At 43.6% G+C, this 23193-nt stretch overlaps 1 protein-coding gene across 1 annotated transcript; it reads right to left on the reverse strand.

Moving 5' to 3' along the window:
- Positions 1-5207: 5207 nt before the first annotated feature.
- On the reverse strand, positions 5208-22200 carry TMEM86B (transmembrane protein 86B). The gene is made up of 3 exons (XM_073571085.1): positions 21868-22200; positions 16524-16782; positions 5208-5728 (listed from the first exon to the last, which is right to left on the reverse strand). The coding sequence occupies exons 1-3, from the start codon at positions 21916-21918 to the stop codon at positions 5301-5303; spliced, it is 738 nt and encodes a 245-aa protein (XP_073427186.1). The 5' UTR covers positions 21919-22200; the 3' UTR covers positions 5208-5300.
- Between the last annotated feature and the right edge of the window lie 993 nt (positions 22201-23193).

Consider the following 23193-nt stretch of genomic DNA (forward strand, 5'->3'; position numbering starts at 1 on the left):
ATATTTTGAATGTGTACGCTATCCATACATGTTATCCGGGGATACGGTACCCTTTCTCACCTTTGTGCAATCACGTGCAATCCATACTGGGCCTAACACCGTCTGAGCCTGCCTCCTGATGTATAGACATATATTTTGAATGTGTACGCTATCCATACATGTTATCCGGGGATACGGTACCCTTTCTCACCTTTGTGCAATCACGTGTAATCCATACTGGGCCTAACACCGTCTGAATCTGCCTCCTGATGTATAGACATATATTTTGAATGTGTACGCTATCCATACATGTTATCCAGGGATACGGTACCCTTTCTCACCTTTGTGCAATCACGTGCAATCCATACTGGGCCTAACACCGTCTGAGCCTGCCTCCTGATGTATAGACATATATTTTGAATGTGTACGCTATCCATACATGTTATCCTGGGATACGGTACCCTTTCTCACCTTTGTGCAATCACGTGCAATCCATACTGGGCCTAACACCGTCTGAGCCTGCCTCCTGATGTATAGACATATATTTTGAATGTGTACGCTATCCATACATGTTATCCTGGGATACGGTACCCTTTCTCACCTTTGTGCAATCACGTGCAATCCATACTGGGCCTAACACCGTCTGAGCCTGCCTCCTGATGTATAGACATATATTTTGAATGTGTACGCTATCCATACATGTTATCCGGGGATACGTTACCCTTTCTCACCTTTGTGCAATCACGTGTAATCCATACTGGGCCTAACACCGTCTGAGTCTGCCTCCTGATGTATAGACATATATTTTGAATGTGTACGCTATCCATACATGTTATCCAAAGATACGGTACCCTTTCTCACCTTTGTGCAATCACGTGCAATCCATACTGGGCCTAATACCGTCTGAGCCTGCCTCCTGATGTATAGACATATATTTTGAATGTGTACGCTATCCATACATGTTATCCGGGGATACGGTACCCTTTCTCACCTTTGTGCAATCACGTGCAATCCATACTGGGCCTAACACCGTCTGAGCCTGCCTCCTGATGTATAGACATATTTTGAATGTGTACGCTATCCATACATGTTATCCGGGGATACGGTACCCTTTCTCACCTTTGTGCAATCACGTGTAATCCATACTGGGCGTGAGAACGGCTGGCGAGCTGTTAAGCAAGCTACAGCACCTGTGGTTTGCACACCTAAGTTTTTCATTTTTTCAGGAATGACGGTTAGGCCTAATTCCGGAACTGCGGTTGACCTGCACTTACTGGGAAATCATCGTTCGCGAGTAATAATTGTAATCAGTGATCCCCATCACTAACGTTGTTCAGCGGGTTATCTGCACCTGTAAGCGACAAACGCTGGCCTTTTCAGTGTAGCGCACATGCAGCCACGGACATGTAAGGGCATGACACACCAGTTATTGGCCAATCTCATGTGCCAGAGCCTCACGTGTCCCTCTAGTAAGCCGGACTCGGACCGCGGGGCATGACGGAGTCTCGTTCGTTAACGGAATTAAGCTTGCAATGTGTGCATCTGTTCTGTAGCTGGCATGGTTGAGGTTTCCCAGGTGGAGTCGAATTTAACCGTAGGCTCCACTCCTGGTGGTGCCCTTCTGGACATTCCTTTAAGGTTCAGCTTTGCAACCATACTGCCCACGTAAAACAAACACTTTGCCTTCATGAACGCTGTTTGGAGGGTCATGACTCGTGGGAATAACGCCGCCCAATCAGTTAACCTGCTAGAGAGATCCTTCGTTGCTCCCAAGCAAGACATCACACTCCCTAAGAGGAAGGTAATGCCACTGTGGCGACCGTACTCCTGGGGGCGACACAAGTGCACTGATGCCCAGCCACTGCTCGATGAATCTGCTGGTACATTGACCCAGACCACTACATTCCCCTCGCACGCTACACGGCCTGAATCTGACCCTGATGAAACTCAGGTTACCCTTCCCATATACAGTTCCATCTTACACGGTGACAAAGAGGAAGCTGCAGATGAAAGTGCAGGTTCGGCCCACCCGCCATCAGACACACCACCGTACTATCAGGGGCCCTGTGCCAGTGCAGTCGCCAACGACTGGGCCCCCCCTGCTTGCTCAGGATCACAGCACTTGCAAGGTTGAAATACTGTGCAGTGAGATGGGGACGACGAGGAGTCCAGACTAGTACAGGGATTCCCTAGCGAGGAGACTTATTTGATTGTTTTCAATGTTGGGACAGCAATTTTTGGGGAGCACTATACTCTGGAGAATGATAGATGGGGCTCACCATACACTGGAACATTCCAAAGGTGGACATCAGACACTGGAGCAGCATTTACAGGGCCCATTATACTCTAGAGCATTAGAAATGGGGCCCATTATGTTTGGAGCATTATTTGGGCCCATAAGACAGTGGAGCTTCATCCATGGGGACCAACATATACTGTAGCATTATGTGGAGCTCATCATATACTGTTTCAAACATTATATGGGACCAATGATTCTGTATGGAGAAATAGATGGGCCTCGTCATGAGATGTAAAAAGTGAAGTATTCATTGTACTATACCGCTATTTCTCTGCCGTATCGGAGCATGATGAGTTGTGGTATGTGTTAAAGGGGCGCTCTTTCGCCCAGGGCACATGAAAACCTGGAGCCAGCCCTACCCCCCCCCACAACTTTAGCCAAATAACCCCCATTTTTCAGTGCGAAACTTGTATTATGAAGTTAATTAAGGTTGACAAGCTTAAGTAAGAAGAATTGATGCTTTTGGCATTCAAATGAGCACTGTAGGTGTGTTTCCTGTCCTCCTCTCACTGCCGACTTTTATTCCCCATTGACTTACATTGGGTTTCGTGTTTCGGGATGACCCCGACTTTTCCCTATAATCGGCCGATCTTGCTCGACCCGACTTTTGGAAAGGTCGGGTTTCACGAAACGAAACTCGACCCTAAAAAACCAAAAGTCGCTCAACTCTAGTCACAACTTCTATTCCTCTGGTTTTTGCTGTAGGATCATTAGTATCACACACAGCCTCAGATACCGACGCCCGGCCTTGGCACATTAAACTTAGGAAAGGGCTCTGCTCTAGCCCTAATACCCAGTCTCTCTCCTCCTCACGTTCCGTTCATATCTATGTTCCTTCTAAACAACTGATCCTTCTTTCTTCCTCTTTCCTTGCCAACAGCTCCAACTCACAGGGAGCTGCTGCAAACATGTTCTCTTTCCATCCCCCATAGGGGAACTTCTGACCAACTTCCTGTCAACTTTCCTCTCTAGTGAAATTTAAGCTCCACCCTTCATGAACCAAAGCAGCTGCCATAAAGGGTGCTCTGCTGTTCTAAGGTGTCTGTGCTGAATGTAGGTGTTGGAGTCTGGTCAGGTGTTACCATCTTACCTGGGAAGTGGGATACTACACCTCAGGAGGAGGTGCAGTACCTTTGTGGCAACTGAACCCTCAGGGGCACCAGTTACCTGCCTATTGGGGACCTGTGCTGCCTATTTGGGACATTTACCTGCCTATTGGGGACTTGTGCTGCCTATTGGGGACTTGTGCTGCCTATTGGGGACATTTACCTGCCTATTGGGGACCTGTGCTGCCTATTGGGGACATTTACTTGCCTATTGGGGACAGTTACTTGCCTATTGATGACCTGTGCTGCCTATTGGGGACATTTACCTGCCTATTGGGGACAGTTACCTGCCTATTGGGGACCTGTGCTGCCTATTGGGGACTTTTACCTGCCTATTGGGGATCTGTGCTGCTAATTGGGGACATTTACCTGCCTATTGGGGTCCTATACTGCCTATTCAGGACCTATGCTGCCTATTGGGGACATTTACTTGTCTATTAGGGATCTATTCTGCCTATTGGGACATTTACCTGCCTATTGGGGACTCTCACACCAGACCAGTCTGAGCCTGAGGTTAAAGTGGAGTTTCACCAATATGGGCACTGGTGAGGTTGAAATGATATGGACTGGCAAGGCTACATTGATGGGCACTGAACAGACGGCATTGATGGGCAGTGCAGTCTGTATGTCTCTGTGTGTGCAATTTTATTGCTGGTATATTGTTTTTGTAGCGCTGTATATATATTGGTATTTTACTAATTGCAATTTTGAATCCCTAGGAAACAATGTTATCAAGAAAGAGAAAAATTGCTTCACTTGTTACGACTAGCAGTGACAAATATGGAACCGAACATTGACCATCTCATTGGCCAAAAGCAGGCCCATAGTTCCCATTGAAATACCGGTAAGTTTGCTGATTTATCTTTACTTGTTCTTTATTTTAACTATTGTATTTGCTCCTGTTTTGTTTTTTTACTTCAAAATAAGATATGTGCAGTGTGCATAGGAATTTGTTCACTGTTTTTTTTAAACTATATTTCGACCCTTCAATGGTCTGAGGGACCATGAACTGGCCCCCTGTTTAAAAAGTTTGAGGACCCCCTGCTTTAGTGTTTAGTTCGCTATTTCTGATATGGATTATGAGACTACAAGTCCGAGCACCAAATCAGAACAGGCTGGTTGTAGTGTATGTGTAGGAGATTGGTGTACCTGCAAAAGAGGTGGTAACGAAGAAAGAGACACAACTATCTGGGTGTAAGTTAAGGCTCCCATTCATTATTGGGTTTGTGCCTTTTTTTCACTAGTTTTTAGTGTTTTAAGCTCACTTTTTATTTGTGCCAAATTTTTCTTTTGATTTGTACCTTTTTAAAGTCTATTTTATGTGTTTTCTGACTCCGCTTATGATTAGCCGGGCTGGCAAAACCGCACCTGTGCACCACACAGATGATATCACACTAGGCCAGTGAAAAAAATGTCACACTGGTGAACCCAGAAAATCAGGCAATTCGCGCAGCTCTTGTCCACAGCCAGAGAGCACTGACGTGGACCATGGACCAGAGTCACGCGAAGCAATCCGCTCTAATGAGTGGGTATGACAATGCTCCTTCAATCTGTGCCACTTAACACAGGAAGAGGAAAAACTTACTGTACAGTTTTCTTGGTAATAACTCAAGTCATTTATAATTTCGCCATCCTTATACATAGTTGCCATATAATGCTACATTTCCCCAGTTGGGGCAGCCATGGAAATGTATGTCCATAGGTGGTTACAACCAGCGATAAAATCTGAAAGCAGAGAATTAAAAAAGTTGCACCTACAAAAGTCAACTGACCTCGGCACCAGCTTCTTCTTTTCGTATAATTACGTTGTTCAGAAACAAGGCTTTACGCCATAACAGGATTTTATTTTATTGGAGTGAAGTGACCAACTTTATGACAATACATGATATGACAAATTATTTCTTTTGTATTAAATATTACTTTGATTTCCACATAAAGTCATCTTTGGACCAGCCAGTGATGGAAAGGGCTATCAGCATCTGTGCACCATAATACGTTGACATGATAATCTCCCGGGATTTGGAAAGAGGAAAGCAGAATTTATCAACGGCCAGTACACAGTCAGAAATCATAAAAAAAATGGATCCCACTGCCGCAGAGATATGTGCCCAGGAGAACTTGTGGGAAGCTAAGCTGACCCTGGAAAGTGCCCTCCACGTCATAGTGCCAATCAGCATAGTGTATCCTGCCACCATAGGGATAAAAGGCCCACTCAGGTAGGAGAAAGTCATAGAGTAAAAAGTGACAACAAACAGGGCGATGACAATAAAAATTCGGAGATTCAGAGGGTGAAAGCCAAATGCAAATGTGTACATGAGATGGGCCAATCCAAACATGACCATTCCTGAAAGAGAACAAAACATGTCATGTAAATTCTTAACATGGAAATGGTCAGCAAGCTGAAAACCAATGACCTCAAATAAAAGCCAGTCTATTCCAAGTGTAAAAGATCAAATAGATTCTGGAAAATAATAAAGAATGTACAAAGGACACTTTATAAATTTACTCCTTGTCTCTTTTTATTTGAACTGATTCGATTGGGGCAGGAAAGGAGGTTCTGATTTTTATTTCCAAGTATAGCGCCATTTTTATCTATAGACTATGTCTCATACAGCAGCTCAGGCTCAATCAGGTGAATGAAATTGGGCTGCAATACCAGACACAGCCTTTAGTCAAAAGAGGCAACACTGAAATATAATATATAATATTACCACAAAATAATTGGTGTACTGTAGGACAATCTCAATTAGCTAAAGCCAAGCACCATATACATTGGAGATTTTGATAATTCAGGATGCAGGGCACTCATTGGAAACATTGGACTCTATTCATTTGAATTGCTGTCAAGTCAAAAAAACAATCAGTTAGTGGGCATGCTCATGCTGGTAATACATACAGTTGTGTGAAAAAGTGTTTGCCCCCTTACTGATTTTCTGTACACTAAATCACAAGACAAATTTAAATATTAGACAAAGATAACACAAGTAATCAAAATATAAATGAAGGTCTTTATTATTAAGGTAAACAAAATCCAAACCTACAAGACCCTGTGTGAAAAGGTGATTGCCCTACCCCTCTCCTAAAACATAAATTAACTGTGGTTTACCAGATTTTTGGGAAGTTGAGTTTACATTCCCTAGCCACACCCAGGACTGAATACTGCCACACATGTGCACAATCAAGAAATCATTTAAATAGGACCTGTCTGACAAAGTGGATCAGGACATGATGTCTAACTTTCGAGGATTTTTTGGAACAAATGAGAAACAAAGTAATTGAGTTCTATCAGTCTGTAAAAGGTTATAAAGCCATTTCTAAAGTTTTGGGACTCCAGCGAACCACAGTGAGTGCCATTATCCACAAATCGCAAAAACATGGAACAGTGGTGAACCTTTCCAAAAGTAGCCCCAAAGTTACCCCAAGATCACAACGATGACTCCTCCAAGAGATCCCAAAAGGCCCCACAAGGCCTCACTTGCATGTTTGGCACTCTTTAGACAGCCAATGAACATGCAGGGATTGTCTGGCACACACTGTAATGCCGCAGCCATGTTGGTTGTGGCATTACAGTGATTGGCTGGCTGCAGGGCCACCATCAGGGCATTATTGCCCTGACTGGCATACGGGGCTTGGTGGGTAGAGTGGGCCCACATTGGTCCTGTTACTGTGCAGAGCTACGCTATGTCGACTTTTTTCTTCATCTGGTGTAGTGTAGAAGTGGGGAAAAATTAAGTAATGTGTTCTGCAAGTGGAGCTCTCTATAACTGTATTATTTCCTGCAGAGACAAGCCCTGGCTGGAAGACGTGATGGCAGTCTGTGCTGGATGAAGATGAAGGACTTTGCCTACTGTAGAGATGTCACTGGTGAGTCAGTGTGTTACCTGTACACTGACACTATAAATTATATGCAGAGTTCCTGTGTACAAGGTCACCAGTGATCACTCTGTTACCTGTGCACTGACACTATATACAGAGCTCCTGTGTATAATGTCACTGGTGATGACTGTATTAACTGTATACTGACACTATATACGGAGCTCCTGTGTATAATGTCACCAGTGATCACTGTTTTACCTGTACACAGACACTGCATACTAAGTACAGATCTCCTGTGTATATTGGCACTTATGGTGATAGTATTGTGTTTTTTTGTTAATGATCAGTATTGTTGTATTCAGTCACCATGTGGTGGTAATATGTGATCTGGTCATGGTGTGGTGGTATTTTTTCCTTGTATGTGGTATTAGTGGTCACCATGTGGAGGTAATATGTGGTCTGGACATGGTGTGGTGGTATTTGTCCCTTGTATGTGATATTATTCAGTCACTGTGGTGGTAATATGTGGTCTGGACATGGTGCGGTGGTATTTGTCCCTTGTATGTGATATTATTCGGTCACTGTGGTGGATGGTGGTAATATTTGGTCTGGATATGGTGTGGCGGTATTTGTTCCTTGTATGTGGTATTATAGGTCACTTTGTGGTGGTAATATGGTGTCTGGACATGGTGCGGTGGTATTTGTCCCTTTGGATGTGATATTATTGGTGATTTTAAAAATTCAAGAATAAAAATATACCTAAATTGTATTGGATATTTTAACAAATGTTTAATAGGACAGAGTAGGGCGGGGACAAAAGAGTCTACCTTGTAGTGGTGGAGGCTTAAAAAATCTTTTGGCCAAAACAAAAGCTGCTGGCTGTATGTGTGATCTGGTGATGGGAACTGTTAATGTGTGATTGGTGAGAAGTGGAATTTTTCCAATAGCGAGCGGTGGGGCTGTGGACAGTTCGAGGGGTGGAGGCGGAGCTGGGATGGAGCCAGGGCGGAGTCTCAATGGGGCCCCGAAAACTTTTCCAGTATGGGGCCCCAAAATTCCTAATGGCAGCCCTTGCTGGCAGCACAGCGTCATCAGGTCTATATCAGACCTGGCACCGCCATGTTCGTCACAGTCTACTCTGGAATCAGGCAGTGTAGCGAGAGGTGCTACTGAGCTAGGGAGAGATTTACTTGCTTCTTAGTGTAGGTATACCACAATATATTATACACATATTCATCTCAACTACCAGTCATTCTGAGGTCTAATCCAGCTGCATAGGTATCAGTGCTAGGCAGGCAGGCAGTGTATGTGGCAGACTGCAGTGCATATAGCAAGAGGGTCCATTCCAGTTTTGTCTGCTGCTGCTTTTACAGATATTTCTAGACATTGCCCCAGGTATCAGAGGCCAGGAATAATTTTTTTGTATCTTAATCCTGATTATTTGCTTAAGATGCAATCCAGAGAACATCATGTGTCTGCTCCATGTGCTTGTTGGCACTGCAGAATACAGCCAGATCCTTTCCATATTACAGCACTAATAATCCATCTATTTAAAACTGTGGTTTGTCCGTCACATGGATCACATATAAGTGCGCTCAAAATTCTGCTATTTCTGGCCTCCATGTAAATTTTGTTGCAGTGTGTTAGCAAAGTTATTGACACCAGTTTGCTGGTAAAAATAGCTACCTACAGGCCAGCTATTTAAAACTGTGGTTTTCTGTGAGACAGAACACATATAAGTTCGCTCCAAATTCAGCCATTAGTAGTGAACGTGGAAAATATTGTCCTCCATTTAAAATGGGCAAGTTGCGTGGCAAGGGAAGGAGAACTGGTCGTGATGGTGCATGCAGAGGCCGAGGCCGTGGGCAACCTGAAATTGTGTCACAACAAACACCCACATCTTCTCGCCCGACCTTCCTGTCCCAATTATTAGAGGTCCACAGCACAAATGTTGTTGGTTGGATAGCTGATAATGCTTCCAGTCACTTTGCCACCACCACCACCGTCTTCCATACGGTCAAGTCTCAGTAGCCGTGAGTCTGGACCGCATGTTCCTCACCCTCATCCTCCTTCCTCCCACCATGCCGATTGCCCGGAGACAACTGATCCCACATTTGGACACTCCGAAGAGCTGTTCACTTTTCCATTTATAGATTCGGGTCCATTTGAAGCGGGGCAAGAGGAGATCGCATATAGTGTTGCCCAAATATTTGACAGTGGGAAAGTGTCACAAGAGGTGGATGATGATGAGTCACAATTGCCAGAAAGTCAGGCGAAGGACCAGGGTGCAGAAGTGGAAGACGAGGTGGTGGATGATATAGTAACTGACCCAACCTGGCAGGAGGACACGCAGAGCGAGGACAGCAGAACACAGGGGGAGGGAGGCGTAGCACCCCAACAGGCATGAAGAAGCAGTGTGGTCGCCGCAGACAGAAGGCAGACAACCGATCCCCGTAACAACAACACTGCGGAAGTTGCCAACACAACTGTTAGGTCTTCCCGAGTCTGGTTGTTTTTTAAAGACTGCGATCCACCCGCAGCTATTTACCCCGCTATCAAACGCTGACAGCGGCATTTAACTCGAACTTCTGGCCATTGTGCCAGAAACCTGACCCCCATCACGTGATCACGGGTCACCGGTTCATTGGCATGACAACCTGAGGTCTCCTGGAGACCTCTATGGTCATGAGTACTGGCTTGGTGTGGTGCCACCCGATCGGGTTGTGGCAGCTTCTAGTATCCCATGGAGACTCTTGCAGCATGCCAAAAGGAAAAAAATGTTTTGAAAAATATAAAAATAAAAAAAAAATAAAAGTTCAAATCACCCCCCTTTCAACCCATTCAAAATAAAACAATAAAAGTCAAACATGCACATATTTGGTATCATAAGAAATAGATTAAATGCAGCACTCACCCAGTCCTGTATGAACTTGTGGTTTACTCCATTAAGTAGAAAATATGGTTACATGATTAAGGGGGTGAGATAGAATATACCACCTTGCTTCCCTTTCTTTAATTCTTTGATCTACTAATGTTTAAATATTGCTAATGTTGATAATGTCTATGATGAATGCTTGCGGTACTGCTACATAGGAACATGTATTGCCGCGCACATTTTTGGTACTGCCACATTTATGTTACCATGCATTGGTGACTGCGTTTCTTAGTGTTATTCTGTATATAATGTAATGTGATGTATACTGATATGCATGTACAGTTTAGGGTAAGTGCATCCTTTTGGAGACATTAGAGGGGGGCACTTTAGTATGTAGTTCTTATACATAGGGTAAGTGTAGTTCTGTTGTAGGCCACTAGATGGGGGCATACTAGTGGGCATTGTAGGTATAGCTTATAGGGCATGTACTGCACAGAAATGACAGCCAAGCAGGGAAAGATGAGGAACCAAGTGAATTCCATGATGCGCCAACTGTGGATGTAACATGCGAAGTATTAACCCCTTAATGACAGCCAATACGTCTTTTTACTGACCTGAGGTATAAGAGAATAGCATCCCCATACAGGTGACAATCCAGCAGCTGATAGCTGTACACTATAGCTGACAACTTGCTGTATCACAAATCATTAGTGTTGGCACCATCCAGATCTGTTTAACCCCTTAGTTGCTGCTGTCAAAAGTGACTACATCTAATAAATGGTAATAGCTTGTGGGGGCTTCTGCTTTAATCTAATTGACACACCGAGATCATGATTGTGTGGTCCTGATGTTTACCATAGCAGTTCATGGCCAAATAGCGGCCTTAGAGTCTACGGCTATAGCGGTCAGTTCAGAAGTTACCGACATTTAGGTGGTAAACACATACTTTTCATTTCGGCTGTACCACTTTGCATTAATTCCTGAAAATCACCTGAAGGGTTAATAAACTATTTGACAGCAGTATTCAATATGTCGAGGGGTGCTCTTTTTAAAATGGTATCACATTTGGGGTCTTCCAATATATAGGACCCCCAAAGTCACTTCAAACCTGGATAGGGCCCTCAAAAAAATACATTTTGTAAATTTCCTTGAAAAAATGAAAAATTATTGCTACATTTTTAAACCTCCTAAAAGGCTAACAAAATAAATTAGCATTTTAAAAATGGTGCTGATGTAAAGCAGGCATGTGGGAAATGTTATTTATTAATGTTTTTGTGTGATATGACAACCTGAATTAAAGGGATAATCATTCAACTTTTGAAAATTGCAATTTTTTTACATTGTTGTCAAATTTCTGAAACTTTTTATAAATAAGCACAAAACTTATCGACCTAAATTTAGCATTATCATAAATTATAATGTGCCATGAAAAAACAATCTCAAAATTAATGGGATTTGTTGAAGCGTTCCAGAGTTATCACCACATAAAGTGACATTGGTCAGAATTTAAAAAATTGGCTCCGTCACTAAGGGGTTAAGTAAAGAGAATGTAAATGTTAACCTGGACTGTCTCCCCCTTACTGGGGGTCGCCTGAAGGAGGGACCGTGGTCGCCTGGGAAGTGTCCAGGGGAATCTGGATGTAGAGATGCAGGTATGATAAAGAAGAATACAGTTTTCTGTAGTGGAAGGACTGGACATCGATGTTACAGTATCTCAGGTCATGACTACGAGTCCTGTCCCTCCCTTACATTTGCGGTGGTGCAGGTGTCAGTGGAGTGATTCATAAGAATAGGAAACCTGATGGACTACGGCCACTTCACCATGTACGTTGCTGCAGGAACTGTGTTCCCGCAAACCGCAGTACATGTACGCCGACACAATCGGGCGGGTTCAAACTGAGCGCCACCGCGATTGTATGTGGGTGTCAGCTCTATGTGAGAGTTGACACCCTGCACGGCCCACGATCAGTGTCGGCACCGGTCACGGACATTTAACCCCTCTGATGCCACTGTTAATAGTGACAGCGACATCGAGTAGCATCGCAGAGGGAGTGAGCTCCCTGTCGGCTCCCATCAGCACACCACGATGCGATCGCATTGTGATGATAGTCTCCATGATCACCCCCGGCCGCAAGATGGCCACAGGGTCCTTCAGGGAAGGTGGCTTGTGAGCACTTGCTAAAAGGAGGAGCTGACACGCTTCCTCCCCTGCCTGTCAGACACTGCTCTGATGCCCTGCAGAAGCATCACAGAGTATTGGATCAGCGATCTGATGTTATACAGTAATGTTCCATCCTAGGACAATGTAAAAAAAAATGTTATTAACCCCTTTCTGACATCGGGTGTAATAGTATGCTGATGTCAGACTCACCCTGCTTGGTGCAGGCTCCGGCGCTGAGCACGCACCTTTCTGGGCTCATGACAGCTGATGTATACAGCTGAAATATGCCGGAAACAGCCACGGATGGAATTGCGATCCACCTGCAGCTCTAAACTAGTTAAATGCCGCTGTCAGTCTCTGACAGTCTCAATTTAATTCACACTTACTGGTAGCGAGTCACTAAACCAGCCCATCGCTGACTCCATCACATGATCGCGGGTCTCCGATGGGTCGGCATGACAACCAGAGGTCTCCAGCAGACCCCTATGGTTGTCATAGCCAGATTGCTATGAGCAGCACCTGATGGTCGGCGCTCATAGCAAGTGAGCATTTCTGCTACAAACAGGCGATCTGATCATCGTCTGTGTGTATCAAAGCCGATCGGACAACTGCAGCTTCTAGTCTCCCATGGAGACTATTGAAGTATGTCAAAAGTAAAAAAAGTTTCAAAAAATATTAAAAAAATATAAAAGTTCAAATCACCCCTCTTTCGCCCCATTCAAAATAAACCCATAAAAAAAAAAAATAATAATACACGTTTGGTATCGCCGTGTCTGGAACGACCCGACCTATAAAACCGTCCCACTAGTTAGCCCCTTCAGTGAAGACTGTAAAAAAAAAAAAAAAAAAAAAAATAATGAGGCAAAAAACAATGCTTTATCATTATACCACAGAGCAAAAAGTGCAATAAAACGTGATTGTCCTGCCAAAACAAGCCACCACAAAGTTCCGTCAGCTGAAAAATAAAAAAGGTATAGCTCTCAGAATAAAACGATTCAAAAATAATTATTTTTCTATAAATATAGCTTTTATTATATAAAAGCGCCAAAACACGAAAAAAAAAGATATAAATGGAGTATCGCTGTAATCGTACCGACCCAAAGCTGCTTCAATTTTACCACACTCAGAATGGTATTAAAAAAAAAAATCCTGAATTGCTGGATATTGTTCATTGAACCTCCCAAAAATCGAATAGAAAGCAATCAAAAAATGTCAATTGCCCAAAAATGGCACCAATAAAAAGTCAACTTGTCCTGCAAAAAAGAAGCCCTCACATGACTCTGTCAGCCGAAATATGGAAAAATTATAGCTGTCTAAATATGGGGATGCAAAAAGTGTCTTTTAGTGTGTTAGAGCAGCCAAACATAAAAACCCAATATAATCTGGTATTGCTGTAATCGCACCGACCCGAAGAATAAAGTCACCTAATCACTTATAACGCACAAGGAACGATGTAAAAAATTAACAAAACCAATTCTTCACATGCTGTTGATTTTTCCATTCTGACTCCGAAAGATTGCAGTAAGTCTCGGCTCACATTTATCCTGTGCTCTGCGCTGAGCACTTACACCATGGTTTCCTTTTAAATCTCTGAAATACGTGATTCAGACGGAAGCCCTGGAGAAAAATTTCCAATAATGAAGCAGATGGAGGCACTACGGATGCCGTCTGGCCAATGAACTGGCCGTGTCCATCTTTTTAGGCGAATATAAAAGCGCAGTCGACAAGTTTTGTGCACTTCTGAAAAGAAGGACACCGCTGAACAGAGGCCAGACGGAGTCCAGAGTAACATAGCTGCCTCATTAAAGTGAATGGATTCCTCGGAGGTTTCATCTGAATCACATTACAGAAAATTGGAGTCGGATCCTACACAGGACTATTAAAAAAATATAAACAAGTTGGTATCTCGTCTGTCTGATGAATCCATAGAGGCAATGACCTGATACCAGAGAGTCCAAGAATAGGGACATTCTACATGCTTCCCAAAATCCACAAATCTGGAAATCCAGGGAGGCCTATAATTTCATGTGTGGACACCCTTTCTCAGCAATTATCAGATGGGTAGAGGGTGTTCTTAAACCCCTGGTAAAGGATACACCCAGCTACATTCAGGACACACCTGACCTATTGAATAAACTAGCAGCAATAGGTCCTCTACCAGAAGGAACCATTCTGGCCGCCATGGATGTTGAATCTTTGTACTCTAATATCCCACTCCAGGATGGATTAAATGCCTGCAAAGTCTTCATGGAAAACACGGGGAATGATGCTAATGTGGTGAAACTCACTAAATTTATCCTTACCCACAATTACTTTGAATTTGAAAACAAGATCTGGAGCAGACTGGCACAGCTATGGGAAGTAAAATAGCTCCACAGTATGCAAATCTTTTCATGGTCAAGCTTGAATGCGACTTTTTGTCCTCATGTCCCATCAGGCCTCTGGCCTACTACCGCTACATTGATGATATTTTAATCATCTTGACGGAGTCTGAGCAACAGCTAAAGATGTTCCACGAACAGTTTAACCAATTTCATTCCACCATCAACTTAACACTCAACTACTCCAGCACTGAAATTAACTTTTTAGACACATTTAGCGTCCACAGGGTTGGCATTTCTGTAGTGATGAGAGTCTACCTAATTTTTAGGTGCTTGTCTCCTGAAGCACAAGCTAGGCATAATGTACTTGTCACTTCAACATACTGGTCACTACAATGGCAGTTTGCAATTTTCACTCAGCAACATCCACTACTTCTTGTTTCTGGAAAACACCCATGGAGTCAAAATCATCACTACACCTGTAGATAATTTCCCAAAGGGGTATAATTTTCATAATGGGGTCACTTGAGGGGGAATTCAGCTTTTCTAGCACTTAGGGGCTCTGTATATGGAGTCTGCAAACTATTCTAGGAAAATCTGCGCTCTAGAAATCAAATAGTGTTCCGTCGCTCCCGAGTCTCTCCATATGCCTAAGCAGTACTGTATAGCTACATATGAGGTATTTCAACATTCAGCAAGAATTGTGGGATAAATTTTGGTGCCATTTTTATCCATTTCCCAGTATGAAAATATAAAATTTGGGGCAAACACAAAATCTTGGTGGTAAAAATGTTAATTTTTTTTCTTCACTGCCCAATGGTATAAAATTCTGTGATCACTGCACCCCTACATGAATTCATTGAGAGGTTTAGTTTGTTAAATGGGGTCACTTACTGGGGGCTCTTCCAATGTGACATGGCACCTTCAAACCAGTTCATCAAAATCTTCACTGTAATATGGCACTCTTACCATTATGAGCTTTGCACTGTGCCTCAAAAGTAGTTTTCGACCACATATGGGATATCAGTAAACTCAGGAGAAATTACACAATTTTTGGGGTCCATTTTCTAGCTACCCTTGTGAAAATACAAAATTTGGGGCTAAAAAACAGATGTGGGAAAAATTTGAATTTTTTTTATTTTCGCAGCTCAACATTATAAACGTCTGTGAAGCACCTGGGGTTTCATGGTGCTCACCAAACATCTAGACAAGTTCCTTGAGGGGGTCTAGATTCCAAAATGAGGGATTTCCACTGTTTAGGCAAATCAGGGGCTCTCCAAACGTGACATGGCGTGCGCTAATTATTGAAGAAAATGTTACATTCAAAATTTCAAATGGTGCTCCTTCAATTTCGGGCCTTACCGTGTGCCCAAACAGTGGTTTTCCCCCACATATGGGGTATCAGTATGCTCTGGAGAAATTGCACAACAATATTCTATGGTGCAATTTCTCCTGTTCCCCTTGTGAAAATGCAAAGTATGAAGCTTAAAAATATTTTTGTGGGAAAAATTACATTTTTTTTATTTCACATCTCAACATTGTAAACTTCTGTGAAGTACCGGGGGGTTCAAGGAGCTCAATACATATCTAGATTTATGGGCAGCACCTGTAATCTGATCTCTCTGTAAGCTCATGATTGGTCTTCATCTCTGAATACAGATTTTAGGAATGAAATAAAATTGAGTGATCAGTGCAGAATTTGGGGAGAATAGGAGCAAAGTCTACTAAGTGGAAAAAAGGATTAACTGTTAACCGACAACTTATACTTGCCCATTCCATGTTGTTGCCTGCATCTTCTCTCAGAAATATCTGCTGATCATCAGGGTTATCGATCACTCACTATTTAGTGGCTACATTTTACAAAGGTAGCAGAACCTCTTAAAGTTTGATGAGCACCCTATTTTATGTTGTAAAATTCCCAAAACTAGGATTAGATTAGTCCCGTCACTTATTTTAGAGGTCTTACCCAGTTGAAAGTAATCAGGCCAAACCAGACAGATATCTCCAGCTGCTGAAAAGACAAGTCCCAGAAAAATTTTCTTAGCATAAGGGCTGAAATTGCCCACACCAGTGGAAAAGACGAGAACAAAGAACTCCAGGCTTGCAATGGGCAAACTTTTAATCAAAGCATTGTACCAGCTTGGCTCGGAGACTGGAATCCACAGCACAAAATAATTGCACACAGCCATAAGGAAGGGAAGCAGTTTTGACACAGTGTTCCTTACCTAGACACAAAACAAACGGTTAGATAGTATTTTTTCTATTATGCTTTAGTTATACAGTAGCATGTAAAAGTTTGGGCACCCCTGGGCAAAATTACTGTTATTGTTAACAGTTAAAGAAGTTGAAGTTGAAATGATCTCTAAAAGGGCTAAATTTAAAGAAGACAAATTTGCTTTGTATTTTATGACAAAAATTATAGTCATTTTTTTTTTCATTCCCAGCTTGTTTACCATCATCATTAGGAAAGGTCAGCTGATGCAAATTTCCCAGCTTTATAAAAACCCAGCCTACTCTAACCTTGTGCCAAAAAGCAGCAGCCATTGCTTCTTCTAAACAGCTGCCTAGCACTCTGAAAATGAAGATGGTGGAGGCTCACAAAGCACGAGAAGGTTATAAGAAGATAAGCGTTTTCAAGTTGCTCTGAAAAAGTAGAAATGACAGTTAACAAGTACAGTGGAGGTCAAGATAAGGTCTGGAAGACCAAGCAAAATTTCAGTGCTTGTGGGATTTCTAAAAGGGGGTGCTATTAGGTACTATCTATGCAGGGGGTCCAAACTTTTGCATCAGACAATTTTCCTTTTTTTAATTTTTCAAATGCAAAAGATGAATATATATATATATATATATATATATATACATATACACACACACACACACACACACACACACACACATACATACACACACAGTATATATGTATATATCTCCTAAAATAAAGAGGAAATGTGTCTAACTTTAGGACCTTTGGCCTTTTAGAGTTAATTTCATCTTCAACTTCCTTATCTGTTCACAATAACAGTAATTTTGACCAGGGGTGCCCAAACTTTTACATACCACTGTATAGCGACATCATATTCCACAGCACTTTCCAGACATTATCATTCCTGTTCCCATTGGGGCTCACAGTATGCCTTTGGAGTGTGGGAGGAAACCGGAGAACAGGTAGGAAACCCACGCAAACACGGGGAGAACATAAAAACTCCTTATAGTCCTTAGTGGGATTTGAACCCTCGACCTCAGCGCCAAAAAGCAGCAGTGCTAACCACTGAGCCCCCGTGCTTCATTTTTTATTTACTTGTTCCTGTCTGAATATTTTGCCAATAATGTCTAACTGGAATAAATGCCACTGTTGTTTTGAACCTTAAGTTGTTATAATTTTGATCCTGCGCCTCTCCCTTCCTCAGATATGGACTTCTCTTCCCTGTATGTAACTCAAGGCATCGATTCGATTCATCATTGCCGTTGCTTCTGGGTTTTTTTTCTAGTTTTGTACCTATTATTTGCACCCAATTCATTATTCTATTTGCACTTTAAGTCTATTTCATATGTGCTCGCCTATTTTTTGTTTTTTTTCCACCTTGACGGCATAATCTAGTGATTCCAGATGTTTTTATCTGAAGTGACAGAGGTGTAAGGAGGTTGACCAGACCACGGGTACCTGCATGCAGGGTCCAGAACTAAAAGGGCTATATCCTCTAATTCCGGGGGGGAAGCCTGAGCGAGGTGGACCTTGCCCTGCTGCAGGAGGGAAGAAGTAGAGAGACAGAGCTTCCTGCTGACTAGAGGGGGCGGGGAGAGCCTAGAAAGAGCGCACAGCCACAGGAGTATAAGAAGGAAAAGCGCGCACTGCAGGAGGGCTTGGCGCCAAGTGCAGTGAGCAGAGAGTGCTGGGCCTGTGACAGGCCGTGCTGCTGTCCAGGATAGGAGCTGTAGTGCTAGGGGGATTAGCCGTGCCAGCAGTGATGAGCCGTGCAGAGCCGTGTGGAGCTAAGCCAGGTGCCATACTCTGAGACAGTGAGTACCGCACACGTGCTGCCCAAGAGTGACCACATACTTGACAGATCCCTTATATATAGGTCCACTGGAGGTGGACAACAGACTGACAGCGTACCGCCACCCGTCACGCCAGGAGGTGACTCAACTTAGAAGAGAGACTGTAACGCGCGCGCAGTGCGGAGCAGGTGACTAGGCCAAATCCCCGTAGCCGAGGACTTGTGTACACCTCGGAGCGGCGTCTCGTTCCGGCGGTCCCTCACACTGGACTCAGTACTGTGCTAGACACATTTAAGCACGAGAAATCTTCCTGCCTCTCAGAGACTTCACCGAGATGTCTCATGCCGCTGCCACCGTTGGATCACCGCCTGTTACAGACCTCACCGAGATGTCACGTGCCGCTGTTGTAGGTGCCACCTTTGGAACCCCGAGGAGCTGTACCCAAGAAGAATACAGACTGATAAGTTTCACTTCTTTATTACTGAACTTTCGTTCGTCCCTGACCTACCCTACCACTTTCCCAGTTCTGCCCCATTCCTTACCATTACCCTTCAATCCCTCACTCCCTGCTGTTCAATAAATACTTTAACTCTTGATCTGTATCCTGTCCGTGGCGACATTCCGTGTTCCTGCAAAATTCTACAAAGGCGCGGAGCAGGGGTTAACTATAATTTACTTAATTAAAAGTAAAAAATTCCTCGGGGAAAAAGGGGATTCAGGGTAAATAGTATAACTGCTATTCAACTATACAGTCTTTATATCAGGTTTAACTTATAGTAGCTCCACTGTCTGTTACTCTCTGGAGGTCTAACAGGTGATGTGATACCTCCGGAGGCCGGTGCAGCATCTTCAGGCTCCCTCACCTAACACGCAGTCTCACTTCTGGTGGCAGCGGACAGTCACTGGTTTTGCCCCCTGAGCCCCTAGTCCATCTAACTGCGGAGCTGAAGAGTGAAGCTCTCCGCAATATTCCAATCGGCGTATGTGCCTCTGAGCAACCGCCGATACTTGGATATCTGGACTGCAACACTCTGCCTGGCACGTGTCTCCCTGCATGCCTGCTGGTACTTGTAAGTCTTTACTGCGCTCGTCCTAGATCTGTGCTCTGTGGCCGGGAGCCTTCTCAACAAACTCCCGCTCGACGTGCTCTGACCTGCACGCTCGGCGACGCTCCCCGGGTCCTTATTGCACCCAACCCTTATCACTTTCGTGCAGCCTATCGCTGCTCGCAGCGCAGGTCTTCTCTCACTCAGCCCTCCAGCGGGAAGCACCTCTTTTCCCGTGTAAACCTCCTTATACTCCCGACTCACCACGCCCCCCTCTGCTGGTTATGGGTCTCCTCCATCATCAATTTCCTTCCCCCCTGCAACAGGAGGTTAGGCCCCAGCAGCTCTGGACCTGGCGCTTCAGCAGCACTTGCAGCCTGGTTCTCTCTTCTACACAACTGAACTTCATTTCCCTCTTAGTGTGATTTTCTGCACGCAAATAAAAAAAAGTCTGATCTCACATCTTTCTTGGCAGATGATGGCTGTGCTATTCAGCCATCCTCTGCCTCTAACAACTGGAGCGTGAAATGCCGCCGCCAATCTCTGTCAGCAGCATGCACTATACTGTCCTTCATACTTATGTTGGCACAGATGTTGCCCCTTCCTGTAAATAATCACTTTTATCAAATTACCGTCCCTCCACTATTTCCTTTTAGATTGTAACCTCCGGTAAGAAGGACCCACAATCATAGGAGAAGTGGGCAGCAGCAAGTATCAAAATGAGCCTCCTTATATCAATCCCTTAACCCCCTGAGGTATATTCATTTTTGCATTTTTGTCTTTTGTTCCCCTTCTTCCCAAACTCTTAACTTTTTTATTTTTTGGTCAATTTGGGCATGCGAGGGCTTGTTTTTTGTGGGACGAGTTGTAATTTTGAACGACACCATTGGTTTTAAAATATTGTGTACTGGAAAATGGGAAAAAAAATTTCAAGTGTGCTGAAATTGCAAAAAAAAGTGCAATTCCACAGTGCTTTTTTTATCATGCTCACTGAATGACAAAACTGACCTGCCATTATGATTCTCCTGGTCACTACGAGTTCATAGACACCAAACACTTCTAGGTTCTTTTTTATCTAAATAAAAATATTGCGCCATTTTCTGATACCCATAACGTCTCCATTTTTCACGATCTCCGGTTGGGTGAGGCTTTATTTTTTGCGTGCCAAGCTGATGTTTTTAATGATACCATTTTGGTGCAGCTACGATCTTTTGATTGCCCGTTATTGCATTTTAATGCAATGTTGCGGCGACCGAAAAAACATAATTCTGGCGTTTTGACTTTTTTTACTCATTATGCCGTTGATCGGGTTAATTCTTTCTTTATATTGATAGATCGGGTGATTCTGAACGCAGTGATTTCAAAATATGTGCATGTTTTCTTTTATTTTTTTAAAATTTATTTTGAATGGGGCGAACGGGGGTGATTTGAACAAAAAACTTTTTTTTACTTTTGGCATGCTTCATTAGTCTCCATGGGAGGCTAGAAGCTGCAGTTGTCCAATCGGCTCTGCTACATACAGGCGATGATCAGATCGCCTATATGTAGCAGAATTGCTCATTTGCTATGAGCACCGACCATTGGGCAGCACTCCTAGCAATACGGCAGTGACAACCATAGAGGTCTGCTGGAGACCTCTGATTGTCATGCCGACCCATCGGTTACCCGCGCTCACGTGACGGGGTCACCGATGGGAGGTATTTCCTGCCCGCTTGCAGGAAGCGCGTGTTAAATGCGGCTGTCAGAGATTTAACTAGTTAACAGCCACGGATGGATCACGATTCCACCCAAAGCTGCTAGAGGCACATGTCAGATGTTCATAACAGCTCATCAAAGGGAGAAAGTCCGACACCGTTGTACTGTTACGCCCGATGTCAGAAAGGGGTTAAAGTTAGTTTCAATTTTAAAGAAGAGTTCATTTAAGCAAGCATTAATCAGGCGATGTGCGCCACAGACCACACTCAGATCCACATAGACTGATTATCCGCTTTTGAGTTCCAGGAAACCCTTGTTTGCTAACAGAACAGGTGAAATTCTGTAGAGGTTCAACTTCTCAGTACATAATAACAAAATTGAGGGACCCTCCCTGATCAGCGCCTGCTTTCTTCAAGAGCCGTACAGTAATAATCTGTCTCCATGACAACTGCTAACTTGCGGAGGCATAACACCTAAATTAATTAATATTTGCTTATTTAGAAGTATACAAAAATCAAAAATCCTTCATAGAGTGTGGATTGCCCCTCTTCAGTCCCCAGCGGGTAAACTTACGGTCGCCGTATGCTTCCTCCTATATCTTGAATCTGTCTCTAAAATATCCATTGTCTCTTTTACAAGGCAGAACACTAAACAGAGGCCGATAGATGATTCCCCTTCTGTGGAATTGGAGAATGAATTAATTCAATCTGCACAGTGAGCGAGTTACACTTTACCCTGTGGCCTGGACTTAGACACCCCGTTATCAGTAACACTGTGCCTATGCTCAGTGCATCATCATTCGCCGGGCAAAGAGCAACAGAGATACAGAGATTCTATAACTACTGACATGTCTCCGAATTTCCAAGCACTAAATTTTGTATTTATTTTCAGAAAATGAGAAATGGTCAAAATAACAAAAAAATGCAGTGCTTGCAGACCTCACAGAATGCTAAGAAAACAAGTCCATAATCATTTAGAAACAATACTAATGTTTTAACTCAGGAAGAGTTCAGAAATCAATATTTTGTGGAATAACCATGATTTTTAATCACAGCTTTCATGCGTCTTGGCATGCTTTCCACCAGTCTTTCACACTGCTTTCGGATAACCTTATGCCACTCCTGGTACAACAATTTAAGCAGTTCTTTGTTTGATTGCTTGTGACTATCCATCTTCCTCTTGATTACATTCCAGAGGTTTTCAATGGGGTTCAGGTCTGGAGATTGGGCTGGCCAAGACAGGGATTTGAAGTGGTGGTGCTTCATCCACACATTGATTGACCTAGCTGTGTGGCATGGCGCATTGTCCTGCTGGAAAAACCAGTCCTCAAAGTTGGGGAGCATTGCCTGAGCAGAAGGAATAAACTATTTTTCCAGGATAACCTTGTATGCGGCTTGATTCATATGTCCTTCGCAAAGATTAACCTGCCCAATTCCAGTCTTGCTGAAGCATCCCCAGATCATCACTGATCCTCCACCAAATTTCACAGTGGGTGCAAGACACTGTGGATTGTACGCCTCTCCAGGTCTCCGTCTAATCATTAGACGACCAGGTGTTGGGCAAAGCTGAAAATTAGACTCATCAGAGACTACCTTAGGCTAAGTTCACACTTGCGTATGGCAGGTCTGCAGATGGCTGCGTACGTACTCCCTTAAGCTCCACCTACTTCCGCATGGGTCCTGCATACCTATCTTTAACATTGGGTACGCAGGGACATGCGTTGTATGCGGATGCGTCCGCATGCGGCGTTTTGACGTGCCCGCCGCCCGCATAGGAACGCAAACAATGCATATCCCTGCGTACCAAATGTTAAAGATAGGTATGCAGGACAACGCAGGATGCATGCGGAAGTAGGCATAGCGTAGGCGTAGCTCGTACGCAGCCATCCGCAGACCTGCC

Source organism: Dendrobates tinctorius, unplaced genomic scaffold, assembly GCF_039654945.1.
Source record: "Dendrobates tinctorius isolate UK_male_01 unplaced genomic scaffold, ASM3965494v1 ptg000028l, whole genome shotgun sequence".
Taxonomy (NCBI): Eukaryota; Metazoa; Chordata; class Amphibia; order Anura; family Dendrobatidae; genus Dendrobates; species Dendrobates tinctorius.

Excerpts from the sequence above, each read along its gene's own strand:
- TMEM86B (XM_073571085.1), bottom strand. The coding sequence starts at position 21,918 with ATGGATATTTTAGAGACAGATTCAAGATATAGGAGGAAGCATACGGCG. Across the intron at positions 16,783-21,867 it reads GGAGGAAGCATACGGCGACC|GTAAGGAACACTGTGTCAAA; the intron begins GTAAGTTTACCC and ends TTTTGTGTCTAG. Across the intron at positions 5,729-16,523 it reads GCCTGATTACTTTCAACTGG|GAATGGTCATGTTTGGATTG; the intron begins GTAAGACCTCTA and ends GTTCTCTTTCAG.